Genomic DNA, 19,138 nt, shown 5'->3' on the forward strand with positions numbered 1-19,138 from the left:
AAAAACTCACAGTAGTAGGTAGTAGGAGAATGGACAGTTCTTCTATGTCTCTTTGTCACTGAATTTTTTGCAGTAAAATGATAAAGAAAGTGTCCCTTTATGTTAAAATTCTCTACATTGTTTTCAGAGCTGACCATTTAGTATCCTCTCCCCTGGGATACATTATTTATCCTCCTCTTGGCAGCACTGAGTGTGGTTCATTATACCAATACACTTATCACATTTATAGGAATCGTGTAACATTATACAGACTGATTAGCTTATATTTATGTATGTATGTATGTATTCAGAAACATACTCACACAGGAAGACACATTAACAACAATAAAGGAAAAAGAGGCCATAAATTTACAAGGGGAGGGAGATGCATGGGCAGATGAGAGACAAAAAGGAAGGAGGAAAACCATATAATTATATCTCAAAAAATGATTACAAACATTCTTAAAGTTTCTATATAGTAGCAATATTACCTGGGCTTTTCTAAAATGAGAATGAATGGGGTATGAATTAGGAACTAAGAGGGTCTCTTCTGAGGAACCTGATACATTTGACTGAATTTTCGTTGGACGTTAATATGCTTCTGTGTGCCTGACAAATAGAAGCAAGGACAAACCCAGCAACTGCAGTTACAATGCAAATACCCTACAGCCTGATGGAAAGCAGAAACACAGGCTCAATCATTATCTCTTGAGCCGTTTATTTTCCAACTTCCAAGATTAGAAAGCAAGACTAGCCCCATCATCATCAACAACCAAAATGGATGTAGGATGAAGGCTTTGTCCCCACTCATCTCTTTTGAGCACCAGAAGAACAAAGATTCATTGTTCTGACATTGAAGACTACAGAACAGCAAGGAGAGATGGCTTACGGAGCTTTGCTCTTATGGAATTTTAATAAGACACATCTCCTCTGAAAACATACACAGTAAGAAATCGGGAAGCGTCTACGTAGCCACGTGACAGCAAGTCTTATTTCCACGTGATAGCAAGTCTTATTCTCGGGGAGATGAAAACTGTGAGGTTCCCTGACAAGAAGCAGAAAGTTCCCAGCATACTGCAATGTTCTGGTAGGGACTGCAACATCCCTAGCCACACAAATAGTCATTCCACTCTAACCCTTAATAAGCCTCAAGTGCTAAATTTTTAATCCCTCTTGATGATCCTTTTCCAAAGTGGATAAACGTAGTTGACTCCAGAATCGGATGCTTAAGTGCCCAAACTGTTGGCACCAACACTTATCTGGAGTGTTTTTTTCTCTCTAGAAACTTTCATGACTTATAAAACATGGCTTCTGTCACACCTCTCTCAAGGATCACCTCTGAGAGGGTTGAGAGCAAAGAGCAAATCGGCCCTTAGCAGGGTCTGAACACACTTGGATTCTCTCTTCTACTTCAGATGAAAACTTTTCAAACTATAAGGTGTCTAAACAAAGGAGAGGAAACTTGTTTCCCAGTATTACATACAGTATGGACATTTTTCTTATGTACAGCATAGATATGTAAATCTCTGTAAAGTATCCTAGGCCCTATTTAGTATTACTTACTCTACATTAGATGCAACAGTAGTGTGGTTGTAGTTTAGATCCTACATGGTCTTCAGATAATGCAACAAGACTGATCAAGGCTGTTCTCAACAGCCTCAACACAGTAACAAAAGAAAGTAAACCCAGTAAAAGGTGACAATTTCCTTCCAGGTGCAGCCACTGAAGGCTAAACATTCTCTTCCAAAGCCCAGGGTGCCAAAAGAGCATTCATGAATAGGTGCTAATAATTTTACCAAAATAACCGTATCGTGTCACTGCAATGAGCAATTTATCACTCTGCCCAGAGATGTGGGGGAGGAGTGTATACAGACAGCCAAAGCGGTGGTCCCTATGAGCAGCCAGTGCAAGGTAACATAAAAAAATGTCACACACACCCCCCAAAAATGCCTGATCCAGAAATTCACTTGGAGAAAAGAAAGGATCTCTCTCTACCAAAACCAGTCAGAGGTGCATGAAACTTGGCGGAGATTTTCATATCCGTGCTACGGGAGGAGTCTCCCCCAAGGGTACTGTTTTCCTTAGAGAAGACACTCTCGACTGCAGGAAAATAAATTCCTTGGAGCTGAATTTAAAAGCTAATGTAAGATCAGCTAATACATACTGGTCACTGTTAGGATGAATATCAAAGCTATCCCAAGAACCATACATCCAAAGGTTATAAAGGAAAGTTTCCTAATCCTCAAGGGCTTAAGAATGTGGAAAAAAAAATATCCAGATTGACTATAAAGTCTAACACAATACTGTCTACTCTATAATGCACCTTATGTGAGGAGTGTGGGAGAATCTGTTGTAGCGGGAGTGACGCACGCCTTCAGGCCCAGCACCTGGGAGGCAGACGCAGGCAGATCGTGATCTAACAGAGCTAATTTCAGGATAGCCAGGGCTACACACAGAAACCCTGTCTCAGGAAAACAAAACAAAAGCAAAACAAAACAAAAGGAACAAAGCATGGTATCAACTTTGATGTTACCAACAAACAAAGTGTCTGCTTCTTCCAAATAGTTTTCAGTTGGATTGGACCTAAGAGTGGCTTCCAGCTGTCGGGAGAGCTGAGGACGCTGTCCTCATAAATGAAAACAGCATCATCAGGTTTTTTACTTGACTTGGCAAGAACTCATGTTTCAGAGGTCTTGGTGACCTTGACAAATTGAGGAACATAATTAAGCCTGTCCCTCCCCACTCCCCACCACCCTAATACACAAAGTGCGTGTGTCACATGACCTCATTCCTTAAGTCCCTTCTAACTGCACTGGCAGCTGTCTGTGGTTCCTGGGAGTTTAATGCTGAAAGCAGCAAAGAAAAACCTCATCTCTAACCACTAAACAAAACCCTTGGGCAGCACATGCACAATCTTATGTGCAAAGAATAGCAAACCTTAAATATAGATCAGAAACCCGTAGATAAAAGCGGCAGACTAAGTCTCAATCTTAAAGCTTTCTTTTTTTTTTAACACTAATTATTTGAAAGCCTGACTACTCCTGTGTTACTCTAATAAGGACTTCATGCAGCCAGTGGGGTCTACTTTTTCTTCTAGGTTGCTTCAAAATGTTACCAGCCTCTTCTCTAGTAAAATGTAAATAGGTTAGGAGATATATGATATTTTAAACACTAACCCAATACTGAAAATCATAATAATCACAAAAAGCTAATAAGCCAGGGTATTATATTTTGGCAGCTGCCTGTAATCTTCGTCTGTTCTTTCAGTTTGTATTGATTTACTGCTGTTCCTCAAAGTGGCTTACAAGTTGGTCACAGCTTAGAAACGAGACTGCAGCTTGTGCCTTTCACAGATCCACGCACTAATGATAACCCTGGGGCCTAAATCCATGGAGCTCATGAAAAGAGCTGCGTATAGGTGAATAGTTGCTGCTGGACAATGCATCTTCCAAACTAGGGAGAAGGAGATGTGTAAATGGCTTCCCATCGATCAAGACCTACTTTAATTCAAATGCAGTGTTGAACCAGACAGCGCAAGGAATTTGCATTAATTTTATAAATCTAAAACACTTTATCTTTTTGTTTGTGCCGATACAGTTTTATTTATGCAACTAGAATGTAACTCACACTTTACAAAACAAAATCTCTACAGTTCCAACATGACGACCAAACTTAAGCTTGTAATAGTATTACAGAATTACCTGCTGGGTTTCAAGACCTACTCATCAATTTGAAATGTATTAAATGGGATCCTTTCAGGATTGTTTTTAAGATAAATACATTTTACTGGTAAAATTGAGCTCAGAGTGCATGTAATTTCAGATTTGTCTCGTTCCACCAACGGTATCGTGCTTTTCTCTGAACGGTTTTTCAACTCATTGTAAGCATGAACTTTAGAGAAGCCTTTTCCTTTGTACTATTAGAGCAGCCTGGAGAATTGCCTTCTTGACTCTTCATGCTGCCAGTGCGCACCACAGGCTAACTCTAACCGTCACTTTCCCGTTTCCTAGCGCAGCATCCAATTGACACGCCCGAGTTCCAGCCAGACAGCATTAGGCATGCTGGACTACCTCTGTGAGGTGGCATGTTGTAAGACTCTGTGACTATAGCTATATATATGGAGAGAGAGAAACAGAGACGGATGAGTTACCTACAGTTTGGGAGCTAGGGAGACAGCTCAGTCAAGCATGGTAGCATCTTCATTTCAGGTGCACAGATGAGGAATCTGGGGCATGTCTGCTAGACACAGGAACCAAATCAGAAAGCTCTAGGTCCAGTGACTGACCCTGCCTCAATACATAAGTTGGAGAGCAAGTGAGTGATATACCTGACCTTAAACTGGCTTCCATATGTGCAACCAGGTAAACAATGCGCATGTATAACCCACACACATGAGCAGTCAGATGCAAGCAAACACATACACACATGCAAAAAAAAAGGAAAAAGAAAGATTGGAAAATCAAAGCCAAAGGAAAAAAGTAAACATAAGCCCTACCTGTTTCATCTTAAAAAAAAAAAAAAACCATGAAACAGGAACCAATTCCGTAAGTAAATAAAATACCTCATCTAATCCCCAAACTTAGTTTTCCATCTCCACCAGCCCCAACTGTCAGCAACAACATACTTACACGCTGCTTTCCTCCAGCTTTAGATTCGATAATACAGTTTCATCATGAAAGCAGTCTTAAGGACAAGTGAAATCTTCTCAAGAAACCATAAGCATTTTATGGTGCTGAACACATTTGACTTTCATGAGAAACACAGAAGTGACATTTCAAACCTCACACATCTATCTGCTAACTAACTGCAAATCGATTGCGTAATTCCAAGCAGATATGATTGCACCTTTTTTGGCAGCTACCAGAAAGTTGAAGATACATTTTCTTTTTCCTGCCCTCAGAGGTAGTGGCGCTATACTTTTCTCCTAATTGTTTCTCAACATGCTAAAAACCTAAAATAGCCAAATTCACAGTCTACAGGCAACTCCACTGAACACATCCGTATCTGATCCTGCTTTGCCATTAAATAATGCAGCTCACTCACTGAGAACACACAAAACCCATGCAAAGTAATGCAGCATGGGTGAAAACCAATTCAGATGTGGCTGAATCTATGGTTCGAGATAAACTTGTAAATATAAGAAGGGCAAAAGGATAAGAACGAAACACAACAAAATGAACCTGGTTTAAGCTACTGTATGCAGGAACTTTACTGAATAAATATAAATTGTACACTAAAAACGCATATTGTACGGCTAGAAAAATGGCTTAGTGGTTAGGAGCCCATCCTACTCTTTTAAGGGACCCAAGCTGTATTCCTAGCACCTACACAAGGCTCACAGTTATCTGGAACTCCAACTCTGGGGGACCCAACACCTCTGGTCTCTATTGCTCATACTCATACTCACATGCATAAACATATACACATGCATATATGTGTAATTAAAGGATAAAATCTTTAACACGTGTGAGTCTTTTAATATGAAATTCACATATTGCATTTGAAATGCAAAATGTGATTACTTATTGTAGAACAGCGAAGAACTAAAGAGGCATTTATATTAAATGGGATTAATGTCAGCACAGATGATAACTAGTTTCCATTCCTGGATAACTACATTTATTAAATGGATTTTGGGAAGAGATAAAAACTATTCTCCTAAGACTGCTTCATTAATGCGAAGTCACCATGCCCGTGCTCCGTTTGGGAGTTGTTGGGGTTGTTTTCCGTTCACGGAGGATAAGTAAACAGTGTGAGAGTACATTTACACTCATTACACAGAGCACTTTTTTAGATTTTACAATAAAACAACACACAGTTACCAACGTATAGTCTAATATGCAAAATAGTCACATTTATTCCAACCTGAGGCAAGGCTCCCCATACAAAGGAAAATGATAATTCAGACTGAATTCTAACATTCAGACCAGAACAATATGATATATTGTATGGGGTATCCACACACTTGGTGATTTATACAATGTAACAGATTTGTTGAAGTCTCTCCATCCTTTGAAGCATTAGATTCATGTTATAAATGAGAAACCAACATGAGAGAGTAAAAGACTAAAGTCATAGGAACTCCTTTGCAATCAAAGGTCTGGCTGGATCTACTCTGTGAACTATTTACAAGGGCTTGTCTGTGCCACAGAAAGTGAGTTTTGTTGTTTGGTTTGTTCTAACTTACATAACTCTTGGCATGTGGCTCCGTATGATCGTTCTGAAGATACAAACCTGACTAAGATTTCAGAGGCACGAGAAGGGTCTAAGTGAAAAATCACCGGTGGCCACACACTCATCTCTCTTGGCATCAATATTTATCTGAACTAAGAGTTTTCAGGAAAAGTTTCATTCCATGGAAAACAGAATGAAGCCCAATCTAGACACTCAGAAACGCCAAGGGGAATGAAAAAAAGCAAACCTCAAACCATAGGAAATAATAAAGAAAACAAGAGAAGCCAGAGAAATGAAATCTATGGATAAAGAATGTCATACATGCTTCCCTGTAATCGAAGTGCTTCTAGAGAAAAAAGCCAGTTTGGCATATACATAACTTTCAAATTTGTACAACAATATTTCTAATAATTATTTGTCTGAGTCAACATATTCAAGAAACAGAAATGAGCTGTTGATCCTCGGGGGCAAGGACTTTTGTCCCACCAACCATTACTGTGAAACTGAACTACTCTGGTAGAGTAAGAGCAAGTATGAGCACTAATATTTGACCTTTATCTCTTTAGAAAAAGTCCAGGGTTACACTAACGTGCATGACATATCTAAGAAGCCTAAGAATTTATTTCATATTCTGAAACCCAATTTTTTAACACAATATACTCTTTCTCCCAAATCTTGAATAATTATTTTCATAGTCGTTTTATACCATTTAACTGTGGTACAAGCTTCTTTAGGAAAGATGTAAGCTTTCAAAGTAACTATAGTGAGTAGATACTGAAGATTTACAAGAGTCAAAATTTCCTAGAAATTTAGTCCTAGATGATTTCTGAAAGGTTGTATTAGAAGTCATAAAATAGGAAAATACAACACATGACAGGGAGATGCCTCAAGGATCAAAGATTTGAGTGGTACCATATACATTCCAACACATAATAGACACAGAAGACCTAACAAAGGTTTTAAAGCACTTATTTTGCTTCCAACATTTTTGTAATTCCCAGTGAAATTCACAAAACAAGATGAAATTTGAGTCTCATACAAAATGGTGTCTACACTGCATGGACTTAGGTATCCGTTAGTAAGAGGAGACACTCCATTTTAACCGAAAGGAACAAGGGTGGTAATTAACTAAGGGGCCTCCTTATCTAACGCTGCTTCCCGTCACTGCCAACCTTTGTCTTAGACCTGGAACCCTGGTGGATTTGTGCTTCGTTTTCCCAGAACAGACTTTTTTCTGATTTGGCTACCTCATTTGTTCTCTGCGTGGTGCAAGAGCAAGCAAATGCAGGACCTGAGAGTTATATTCTGTAAGACTACTGGCTAAAAATGAAATGCTTCATATTCTGAATGAGAACATCTTATTAGCAATCATTCAGAGATTGTAATGTTAAGAAAAACACCCCAAGAGTTTGTTTTTCAAAAGCACCCTTTAAATTCAGGCAATTGGCGTAACTAAACCAATACTTGCCCAACATTTACATATATAAATGTGTTGGTAATTAAATGCAGGTGCTATACGCAAGGCCATGCTATGTTTCTCAGTGTTGATAGTTTATAGACAAGTTTCACTTCAGATGGACTAAAACTCTAAGCTCTAAAGACAGACTCCCTGGGTTAAGTCCCAGGAAGCTGCCTCTGACTGTGCGACCTTGGAGAAGTAACTTAACTGTTCCGAACTTTCTCACTTTATATAGTGGGAAGAGGATGAACAAATCAGTTGAGTGAGATGAATGACTTCTGAGCATGTTGTCTAAAAATCAATGTGATTCAAGTTTATCTCACAGAATTACAGACGGTGACAATGCGTCTACACAACACCCTCGCCACACTGAAATCAGCAGTGTGACTGCTCTATTAAAAACATACCAATTAGCCCACTTCTAAATGTTTCCAGCGTGTTTCAGAACAAATCTACTAAAATCAAAATTTTAGTATTCTGTGGTCTTACAACAACCACTAGTCTATCAACAACCACATGGGCACATAATTTTTGTGGGGGGGGAATGAGGAGGAAGCCTTCCACTAAGGTTTCACAGTATCTAGCAGAGCAGACAGCGAGCAGTGAAAGGAATGGTGTCTGTTCTGCAACGAAGACGTGCAAGCAGCACATGTTTTGGATTATACCTGGTGACCACAGAGGTGGGAAAAGGTGCCAATCTCCACCTAAGGCCTTGAGACAGCGCATCGCCACTGAGCCAGCCATTTGCCTTCTCAGGCTGGCTGCCTTTGGCCCCCTTTGGGGATTTGGATACAGGTCTTTCACTTGTACAATTCACTAGTGTTCTGACCCACGGAATCACCTCACCAACCCTATAACTCTTAGTTAAACCTTCAGTGTAGAAATATATATTTCTCATGAAAATCTTTTCCCTATCATTATTCATCCTTGGCAGGAATTACAGAATTCAGTAGTCACTAATAAAGAAGCTAAAACCACTCTGCATTCATTGCTCCGCCTATTGGAACCTTTGAATTCAACAGTGCATCACTAAGCTACTAAACTTCAATCACAGATTACAAGTATTACAGGAGCTATTGAAATAGACTCTACTATAAAAATACAATGCAATACAAATGACTCTTATTAAATATGAATGATTTATAGTTCACCAGAAGTTGAGCTAAGGGGTGTTTGAGGTTTTTGTTAATTTTTTACAGTTCTTTTTTAATTTGGGGGTGTCTGGGGATTTGCTCATTTTGATTGTTGCTTTTGAATCTATTTGTGTTTCATATGTGGACATTTTCTTTCGTTTCTATCTCTGCTAGGATTCATGGGAAGCAATGCCTAGTAGTAAAAGTTCTTCAGAGAAAAAGAATCCAATAAATAAGACCATGATGATAATCTTTTCTCATGACTTAGATTTCATTAGTCACCACTTAGCCATGAAGAGATATATGAGATAATGGTGGGATAATTCATTCAGGACACAAATCCTTCTTAACAGGATTCTTTATTTAATATTTAATTCCTTAAGTGTTTCTTTCTTCATCTTTCTTCTGGGGGTTGCCTCCCTTTAAGGAGAATAATCTTTTGGAGAAACAATGTCATCTACCAAAAAGGAATTTGGCTGCTTTTCTCCAATGCCTTTTTTAAACTTTTCTGCCCTTGTTGTAAGCTGTTTGGATATAAGAGCTTCCTCCATAGGGACATGCTACCAGACTTGTTTTCAGTCTATGAACGATTTTAGAATATTAGATGAGCAATGATTTCTGAAAGCAAATTATCGCCTGAATGCAGTAACATGGAAAAGAATGAATTACAGATGTAATTTATCCATCACAGGCAGATCCTAAACACTGATTATGTCCCTATCTGTGCAGAGATTGAAAATGATAGAAAAACTCCCCAGCTTTGCTAACTTTAACTTTCTATGTTTTATTTTTCTATGTAATTTACTGACAACTATTAACTGCAGATGGTTCCTGCCTCATGTAAGAACAGTCTGGACCTAGATATGAGGGACTCTAAGTCTGTACTGGAGGCAGAGAGATAACTCTAACTGCATACCGGAGTCCTGTGGGCCTTGAATTAACAAGGATGGGACCAGATAGTGAAGGCTTAGACTCACACTAACACAAAATGCAACATATGCAGCACAAGATAAACCCAGATGGCTGCAGCACTCTGCTACAGTTGAAACTGAGACCTCGGGTCAAAATGGAGTTCCCATCTAAGTGGGGTCATTCAAGGCAGCAGCCTAAGCCTTGGGCCTTGGACTTTTGAGCTTTTTTCTTTTGGGGACTCACTGGTTCTGTTCCCATTTGCGGCTTCAGAGTCAGTAGCTATGGGAAGAAAGGAGGTGGGAAAGGTAAAGTCAACCCACTGAGACACCCCTCCCTCCCTGACTTCAAGTTGCTCTCACACTGACCTTCCCATTGCTGGAGGAGTTCCCTCCTAACCTCCAAACACTGCTCCTAACACGGTCTCCCTGTAAAACCCACCCCATCCCCTCCTAACAAGTCTCCCGGTAAACCCACCCCATCCCCTCCTAACACAGGTCTCCCGGTAAACCCACCCCATCCCCTCCTAACATGGATCTCCCTGTAAACCCACCCCATCCCCTCCTAACATGGGTCTCCTGGTGAATCTCACACCCTCCTAACCTATGCTTCATCCCTTCCGGACACAGGTCTCCCAGTAAACGATATCATGAGAACAGAATTTTTAACTTGTGTCCTCCCAGAGTCTGAAACAAAATATGCTTACTATCCTCTTTAAGTCATTGAATCCTTATCCCTTCTCAGCTCCCAAAAGTCTTTATTTGTCAACATCTGACCCTTAACTATTACTGTATTAAAACTGTTCTTTAAAAATCTATGAAAAGAATGTAGCTCACCACCTGGAATCTCCCGGCTTTAAATCATAGCCCAAAACCCTACTTTGGCTTCTCAGAGTGGGCCTGGAGGTTGAACCAAGTTCGTTCTGAACAATGACGACACCGGGCCAGTTTTCTACTTTTACATTGATTTTACATTTTATGCATGTCTGTCTATGTACCACCACCTGCATGGCTGGTAACCACAGGGTTTAGAGGGAAAGCATAGAATCTTCTGGAACAGGAATTACAGGATTATTTGGTAGAGGGGGCGCTGGGAACTAACCCTGGGTTCTCTCGAAGGGCAGCCAAGTGCTCTTAAGCCCTGAGCCCCCTTTCCAGCCACTGTCTTTACAGACCGAGCTGTAATGTAGCTCGTTTTCTTACATTTCAGGACAGACACACTCAGTCTTTGTGTCTGATGCTACAGCCTTCCTGCTACCTGGGATTCCCTTCTTGATCTACCTGTTTAAGTGAAAACACAAATTATGTGTGTTTATTTACTCTGTGGGCCCTGTGACTTCAGCTTACCCTGCATCATCATGACACTTAAGCACTGCTGTGTGATTTTTTTTGCTGAGTCCTCAGCACATGGATACATTAAGTGGAAAAGCAACGTTTGGTACGATGTGACCTGAGTAGGAAAACTGCAGTCAGGCTACCAGGCATCCGGTCCACAGCTCGCTAGTTGGCCCAGCTGATCTGCACCTGGTTTCTCTGTATTTCACTGTGCCTTGTCAAATACTATGTCATGTTGTAGAAGCTAATCTTATCATAAACTGAAGACAGTGATCAACACAGAGAGATTTAGTATCCATTAACTCATTTTACTCTATACCAAAGGTAGTTAAGAGAAACTTCTGCCATACAAAATTCACACACACACACACACACACATATATATGGAAAGTAAAAGAAGCATAATATTTCATTTTTCTATATAAATGAAACTAAATATTTGTGTGATGTCACGTTTTAAAATGATGGCCTCTTTGGTAGAGGAATACTAACTTTTCCCTTCAAAAGTGTCCTCCCTTCAATGGCCACCACACTCGGAGATTTGGGAGTTTTCTGGAGGAAAATAATTTCTGTAGTTCTCTCTCATCCTGGTGACTGAAACGACAATGCGATTTTTCCTTTTGCACCTTACCTGATAACTGACCTCAATTAGAGAATAATTAGGAAACCACTATAGTTCCCAGCAATCCCTCAAGCCGAGAAGTCAGCCAATCAGAGACCAGGAAAGTCACGGGGCAGACTCTGAGCTGCCCTTTCCTTTTCTGCTTCCCAGACAGGGTGGGTTCTTGGTGCTGCCCAAACCATCTTACAGTGCCGAAATAAGGCTAAATTTAGAAGGTGCGTGCTTCTCAGGATCTTAAGACAAAGGACCCTGAGCACCGGAAACTGCAAAGGACATGGAACCAGCGTAGGCAGCCGACGAAAATTCAAACTCTTGTCGATGCCCAATGCTGGGGGCCTCGAATGCTGAATCTAGTTTTTTACAGGCTCAGAAGTCTACATAGTGACTGTGCGTCTCTGGGAGTCATAAAGATCAGATCCAAACAGTTCTGAAACCTGATGGTTTGGAAGCTACAAAGATTTTGGGGGAAAACAAAGGAAGAAAGGGTGAAAGCAAGGCCCAGTCAAATCATAGTATATAGTGGGTTCTATCGTTCAGAGGCTGTCGCTCAATTCTCAAAAAAAAAAAGTCCATAGTCTAAAAAGCTTTTTTCTAACAAATCAAGTGTGACTCACAATTTTTAATAATCAAAAAATATTAATGCCAAAATAGAGCTGATATAAATAGACCTGTTTTTGGTGACACCTGTACAAGAAAATGTTATTTGCAAAACTACAGTTGTTTAGACACTGCAAATGAGTGTTAAATTAAGTGCTTACTGGAACTAATACTATTTAGTGTTGCTGTTTCAGTGAAATTCACAGGAAATCACGGCTCTGATATACAACACATTGCACAACAAAATATTTTCAACCCAGCCTTTCCAGTGACTTTTACTTGAGTTTCTACACAGGAATCCCTGTCAGCTGTGTAAGCAAGGGTCACCCATTTAGTTATCCACCTCTACTGACTCTCAGGAACTCAGGCCTAAGTGAAAACACTGAAAATTATTCCCTTATCTAAGGGCACAGAATGTGTGTCTGCTAAAGACAAGAAAAGAAAAAGAAAAAATAAAAGGCTCAAAATGCCCTTCCTAGGATCTCTTTGTAGGGAAATAAGAAGCTTTGTCTGGGTCTCTGGGAAGGCAGACACTGCTCAGCATGAAAGGTAAGGGATTAGAGACCCTGAAAGCTCCAGTCCCCCACTTACCCTCAGCTAGCAAAGTGACAGGGTGAGTTTCTCGCACTCTGGGCCCTCTGGGTGTCCTTGGGTCTGAGGACCCAGCCTGTGTTTAGAAGCATGTGTGAACTGGGTGCAGGCTCCACCCCAGCTCAGCACTGGGTTCACCCTAAGCATGACAGGGACTTAACTTCCGCAGCCTCACACAGGCTTCCCCAGCCTTGAGCTGAGGCTACTGAAGGGAATCAGAATTTTGAGTAGCCTCAGATTATCTGACAGGCAGGTAAACTCTGAACCTGTCTGTACTCCATGCTGCCTTGGGTTTCAGGAGTTTCTTGCTTGATCACTCTAACACAGTGAACAAGATTTAAAAGACGGCAAAGGAGAAGGCATACGTTAAAAAAAATCTTACAAAAGAAAGCAAAAACAGCGAGAATCTGGGGCCATTCTGTTTGCCTGATAGCTTGAAAAGGAGGAGTTACTCCTCACTAAAAAGATAAGTTTTCTAAACCACGACCAATCAAAATGCAGAGTTGTGCGGCCCAGTCCCAATGGATACTTCTACAAAACAACCCTGTACACCTAAGGCTCGGGGAGCAGTGGGAAAGGGGGGGTGGGGGAGAGTGTTGAGAACCAGAGGAGCAGAGAGCTTGCTGGGAGCCTGTCTCCCCTAGGAATGTCAGAAGCTACACCCCTAAGTCTGTATCAACATGACTGTTCAACTATAAGCTGAACAATGACAACAACAGGCATGTCAACGTGGACAGGGGAAATATCAGGAGGCCTCAATCCTCCACAAAGAACCACAGGCAACTAAGGAATGCTCGGAACAGAGTAATAGTCTTCCCCAGAGAAGAAGACACCAGTTGGTTACCCAATACCAAATTGTCAGCCCTGAAAACATACATACAGCATACATACAAGTAACATACAAACAAACGGAACAGGTTGTATTTATGTATTTAGGGGAAAATACAAATATAACTGTGTGTGTGTGTGAGAGAGAGAGTGAGAGAGAGAGTACTTAGTGCAGTAACAATTAATGAAACAATAGGCCACAAATTTGAAAAAGAGCAAAGAGGCATACATGGGAGGGTTTAGAGGGAGAAATAATACTATTTTAATCTCAAAATAAGAAAATAAAATAAAAAGATATTTCTAAAGAATTTCAGGATGTGAACGCCTGTCTACAGTCATTATTAGCACTGCTGGAGCATGCTGGTATAGAAATGCTCCTGCCAGAATTAATGATTTTACCACACAGGCACAGGAACTTCTCAGAGTTATGGAGTATCTGCCCACTAGAAACAAGAGCATGTAAGCCAATCACAAGTTGTGTCATGCAGTTGGTCCACCTCTGAAAACATTAGTGTAGGGAAAGGACCTGCTGCATCACCCTGTCACGGAATGACACGGTACACACATGTGTGCACAACTTTCAGAGCACAGTCTGTGAGCATCTTTCATATCTGTGACGTCATATGCGATATGCTACTGCTGTCAGGACACAGCATCAAACGCTCAGCAAAAGTTATCACAGCTAGGAACCTACAACTTTAAATTTTTAGCTCAACACTGCATGGTTTTTCCCAGGACTTGCATAGCTCATGCATTTCATCCTGCCAGAATTATCAGTTAAAACTGTTTTTAAAACATGATGAAAGGACCATGATGGTACCTTTACAAAAATAGCAATGGTACCAGCCATAACTATGGTGACAATAATGAAAGAGATGATGAAACTAGGGGCACTTCCATCAAGTAAGTCATACTGTCTAATCCAGATGATAACACCAGAGGTTTATTTCCATGGATAACATGAGAACACTCAATGTTTGAGGCCATCACATATTCAACGTGACAGGAAAAACACACCCCACCAACTCTCTTCGCACAAACTCAGAACTGTGAAGCTAAGAGACTATGACAGAGGAGCACTACGTTAATATTACTAGAAATACCACTTCTGAAACACGGCATCATTCTATTGGTAGCTTGCAGGGCTGGAATCTTCTCTTTTAATCTTCTTCCTCTTTTGGTGCCCCATAAATGGGCCGCAAGGAAAAAAAAACAAAACACAAACACACAAACAAACAACAGAAACCCTCTTCAGAACAAAATAATTCAGTTGGTCAAGTGTTCTGAATATTTCAAGTGCCTACTACACACAGACCTGCAAATTATAAGCACTTCAAGCCAGAGGCAGATTCACTTCTGGACTGCTATAAATTTATACTGCAAGTGCAAAACAAGAATTAAATTGATGAAGTGCTTAAATGCTACTTAATTTATATACTTGACCTGTTATTCATCTTTTGCTTTCATTATTTGCATTTGGAAAGACGTGGCATACCCACATATTCCTACTTAACCACAATCCAACTCTTGCAACATATTTATCATGAACTTGAACTGTTTTACTGCACTACACCTAAACTTAATTCCATGTTTCAAACTTAACATCACCAGTATACCAATGAAATCCTATCAGCTAATTTTCTTCTCATAATCTCCAGTAATACTCCCAGTGATTTCTTTTAGATAAACGGTTTTATACTCTTCAACTTGTTCTCTGTCTCTCTCTGTCTCTGTCTCTCTGTCTCTGTCTCTCTCTCTGTCTCTGTCTCTCTCTCTCAGTGGGTGTGCGTGTGGGTGTCGGGGGTGGGGATGGGGGACAGATTTGCTTCTTCTACCCAGAAGTCAGTTATAACCTTAAGTCACCTGGGAGCTCAGCCAACGTCTGAAACAGCACAGCTGAAGGGTACAGCCATTTCACAGGGTCCTCTCAGAGAGTATTTGGTTTGCTTTCCTAACTGTCTAAAAATAGTAGATTACACAAGCTACCTCCATCTCATGGCTCAAGAACTCAAAAGGGGCTGGAACCGGGGTTGGAAAAGCAATACAGAAAGCGCGTTTCATTAAAGAAGTCAGGATATTACAAGTTTTACTTGTAAAACTTCCGTTTACTCTGAGACAATGGAGATGGTCTGCTGGTTGCTGGCAGGCAAGCCTTGGAATGCTCCCGAACTTCAGAACTCCAAGCATGAGTCATGCAGATACTTTAAGTGTTTTAAGATGTGCTCTGGATCTATTTTAGCCACAAAAATGAACACCATAAGACAGCTAGCTCAAAGGTGGAATTCGAAACACCATATAAAGAAGGAGGGGGTTCTTTCAGGGACACACAAAATTGTTTGGGAAACATGAACATGTAACTGCACATCCAAACAGAGCTGATTCTTGGAAGTTATTTCACTAACATTTAAGGAGCTATTGTCCGGGTATAAAACTCCATCACAAATAAATTTGTCTGTCTATTCCAATAAAAAAATGCTTTCACAATTTTAAAAGAATTTTTAAACTGTAAATTTCAGCTTGCCTTAGAAAACCAAAGGAAAAGGATGAAGTTTGCTGTGGTTAGATGGTATGATGAATTCATCTCATAAATAAACTTGAAAAGTTAACATTATCATTGTTGTTGTTTTTGAAAAGTCCTTCATGTGGCGGTTGAATCTCCTTAACCACACAGCATGTCTGTAAGCAGGACTGTTTCCTTACTCAAAGGGGAACTGTTCTCTCACCACAAGTGAATAGTATCTTTAAAAAAAAAATATTTGAAGATGGAAAAATAGAAACTGAATATTAATAGTTTACAATGTTTCCAAACCCTGTGAAGCCGTCCAATGTCACAGCCAAATGTAATGTCCTTCATTCTACAGCTAGAAGTTCACCACCAGTTATCAATAGGATTAAAAACTGGGTTTACTAGGAATTGGGTCAAAAAGGAGTTACTTATGAAGACAGCTGGTTACCGTCAAGAGCAATTAGTCCTTTGCTCCTTGTCTTATGGACCCCTGTCTCTAATTACACCTGAGTTTGTGAGCATTAATTTAGGACTGATGTTCACAAAGGTGCCTTCATCAATGCGTTTCAAGGAGTCATAGTTGACAACTCCTCCTTATCCGTGACTGGGACTCTTCCGACAGCCTACCCCGTCTTAACACAGGTCTGTGGTTTCTATCACACACCTCCCCTTAGCCTGTTCTCAAGACTGAAGCTTTGAAACATTTGGCAAAAAAACTTTACCAAAGTGAGAGTCACAAGGTGACCTAAAAACAACGGGTTGAAATGGTTAACCCCTAAGCTGCCCTGGTGTGACGAAGTAAAGCACTTGCAATACAATATGGTTTGTTTCCTAAAAAGAAAGGCATGATGAATCTAGGAGACTTCTTCAGAGATGAAGATTAAGATGGTGGTCCATCGTAGAAGAGTCAAAGAACTAACTGCAGGCATTTAGCATTTGAAAATGAATCTGATTACCCCAAGCAAGCTGCAGGTACCCAAGAACACATTTCTAATCTTTTCCTTGCATTTCAAAATAAAGACATGTTTGCTATCTTTTACAAGACTCATTCCAAACTCAAGAAAAAATGCTAAAATAAACCACTTCTTCTTATCATGCACACGAGGCTAACTTTTAAAATCTCTGACCGAGAGCACAGTAACAGCTGTCAAGAATCTCACCAAAAAAGAACATATGTATTACCTGGATATGAAAAATCCAATGAACAACAACAGTACTTAGTTTGCACCTCTCATAAAGTCCACATTCAATAAAGTATGTGGTTCAGATAAACTACTATGGCGACTGAAAGAACTTACATCTAGTGAAGCTTTCCCAAAAGCACATGGCTTCAGCCAGTAAAATTATCTCATAGGAAAGCAAATATGACTCTGTTAGCAGCTGACGTAGAATTTGCCATTCATTTATAACAGTTTGACAAGTTTACCAGCAAAGGAAAACAACTCATCCAATCAGCCGCCGTCTTGGCCTGATTAATATATGAAAGTGCTAAACAATTTACCATCGCCTAGCAAGACTCTCTTTGCTGTTGTTACATCACAACTGTTATCAGTACACGATACTTTCTGCCCTGGGGGGCGGGGAGGATGATCACGGAGCTTGGGGTTAAAAGGCCTGGCAAAGCTGTTTATGACAAAGCTGGGCTGAACGTGGTCCTATGACAGCTCATGGAGCACCCCAGCCCAACACCGTGAACTGGAACCGTGCTCTGTAACCGAGGCGTTAACAGAGCAAACCCGTAAACCCCAGAGCACCGTGTGCCCACGCCCCTCCAACAGTCATCACACATCCTTAAAAGGGGGTAATATTTACTCACTTTCAGCGAATCAAAACAGGCGATCACTCGTCCATTTTCAACTTGGCAGCTTTTCGAAGGGTGTGCAAATTTACACTCCGTGTCTGGCCGCGAGCAAGTCCCTCTTTGAAACTCTCTACACACTTCCAGGGTTAGCCATTTCGTGTCCCGAATCGGTGCGACACTAACAGCCATGTTTGTATTTTTTTTAACAGGTAGTTAAATGTTCAATGAAACCAACAAACCCAAGCCCCTCTCCAAAAAAGAAAAAGAAAAGAAAAAAGAAAAAAGAAAAAGAAAAAAAAATCAGTAACCAAAACAAAAAAAAACAAAAAAACAAAAAAAAAACAAATCAAAACAGGAACTGATGAAACTTAAAACTGAAAGGATGGTGGGGGAAACGGCCGTTTCCCCTCTCCCCACTTTAACGGCACATGGACAAGTGCGACTTCAGTATCAAGGGAAAGCCCTCCACTAGAGATTCCCAGCGTGAACTGTTAATTCAGAGAGGTTCTGGGTTTTAGAGGAATGCCAGGGTTATGAGTAGATGGGTGCTTTAAGGACGGCCTGGAATCAGCCTTGTGCTCAGAAACCCCTTCCCAGTGCCAATTTGGAGCCCAAAATGCAAGCATGAAAACGTGGCAGACCCTCTGACACCGACTTTCCAAGCTGCTTTCAGCAAAGTTGTCTGACAGGGAATCTCCTCACAGCTGACTTTGCGATGGAGTTGGGTGGTGCAATCGGTATTGATTAGTTTGGCATAGACAGATGCAGCAGTTTAGAGCAAAATCGAGAAAATGATTTTTTTTCTCTCTCTCCTCCTCCTCCTCCTTGATTTCCTGGCAGAAGGTATCTTACTTTTTCAGCAAACTTTTCTTCTAAACTAAAGCAGCTTAGGGCAATGGCAGACACTCAGAGCTTTTCTCCTGATTAGAAGTAGAAATGGGGGTGTCTGGGCTAGAGGTGGAGGGCGGATGTGTCGTCACAGTCTAGCTGGCAGCAAGCAAGGCAAAAGCAGAGTCTGCTCTAGAAGCGGTTCCAAGCAGCAGAGACGTCAGGAAAGGCACTTCTTAGTACCAACCTGTAGAGAAAAGAGATAGGTTAAGATTTACTAAGTAGCATTCACTGATGTCCTATAGTAGCACAACCTTGCCATGTGATACAAGACTAAGCAACTCAAAGTCAGTCAGCCTCTCTCTCTCTCTCTCTCT

General features: G+C 40.7%; 1 protein-coding gene across 18 annotated transcripts in view; it reads right to left on the bottom strand.

Moving 5' to 3' along the window:
- The window catches only part of Mbnl1 (muscleblind like splicing regulator 1), a 162,868-nt gene that overhangs the window by 91,388 nt on the left and 52,342 nt on the right, over window positions 1-19,138 (bottom strand). For 14 of the 18 annotated variants that reach the window (XM_013118996.3, XM_040754359.1, XM_040754372.1 and 11 more), the window contains exon 2: window positions 17,949-19,008. The exons of 3 other annotated variants lie outside the window; for them this stretch is intronic. In XM_013118996.3, coding sequence (XP_012974450.1) covers window positions 17,949-18,122 — 174 coding nt within the window. In that variant the 5' untranslated portion in view covers window positions 18,123-19,008. The remainder of the gene's footprint in view (window positions 1-17,948; window positions 19,009-19,138) is intronic. One more of the 18 variants, XM_040754360.1, reaches the window with a different exon arrangement.

The sequence above is a fragment of the Mesocricetus auratus genome, unplaced genomic scaffold (assembly GCF_017639785.1).
Source record: "Mesocricetus auratus isolate SY011 unplaced genomic scaffold, BCM_Maur_2.0 Super-Scaffold_100011, whole genome shotgun sequence".
Taxonomy (NCBI): Eukaryota; Metazoa; Chordata; class Mammalia; order Rodentia; family Cricetidae; genus Mesocricetus; species Mesocricetus auratus.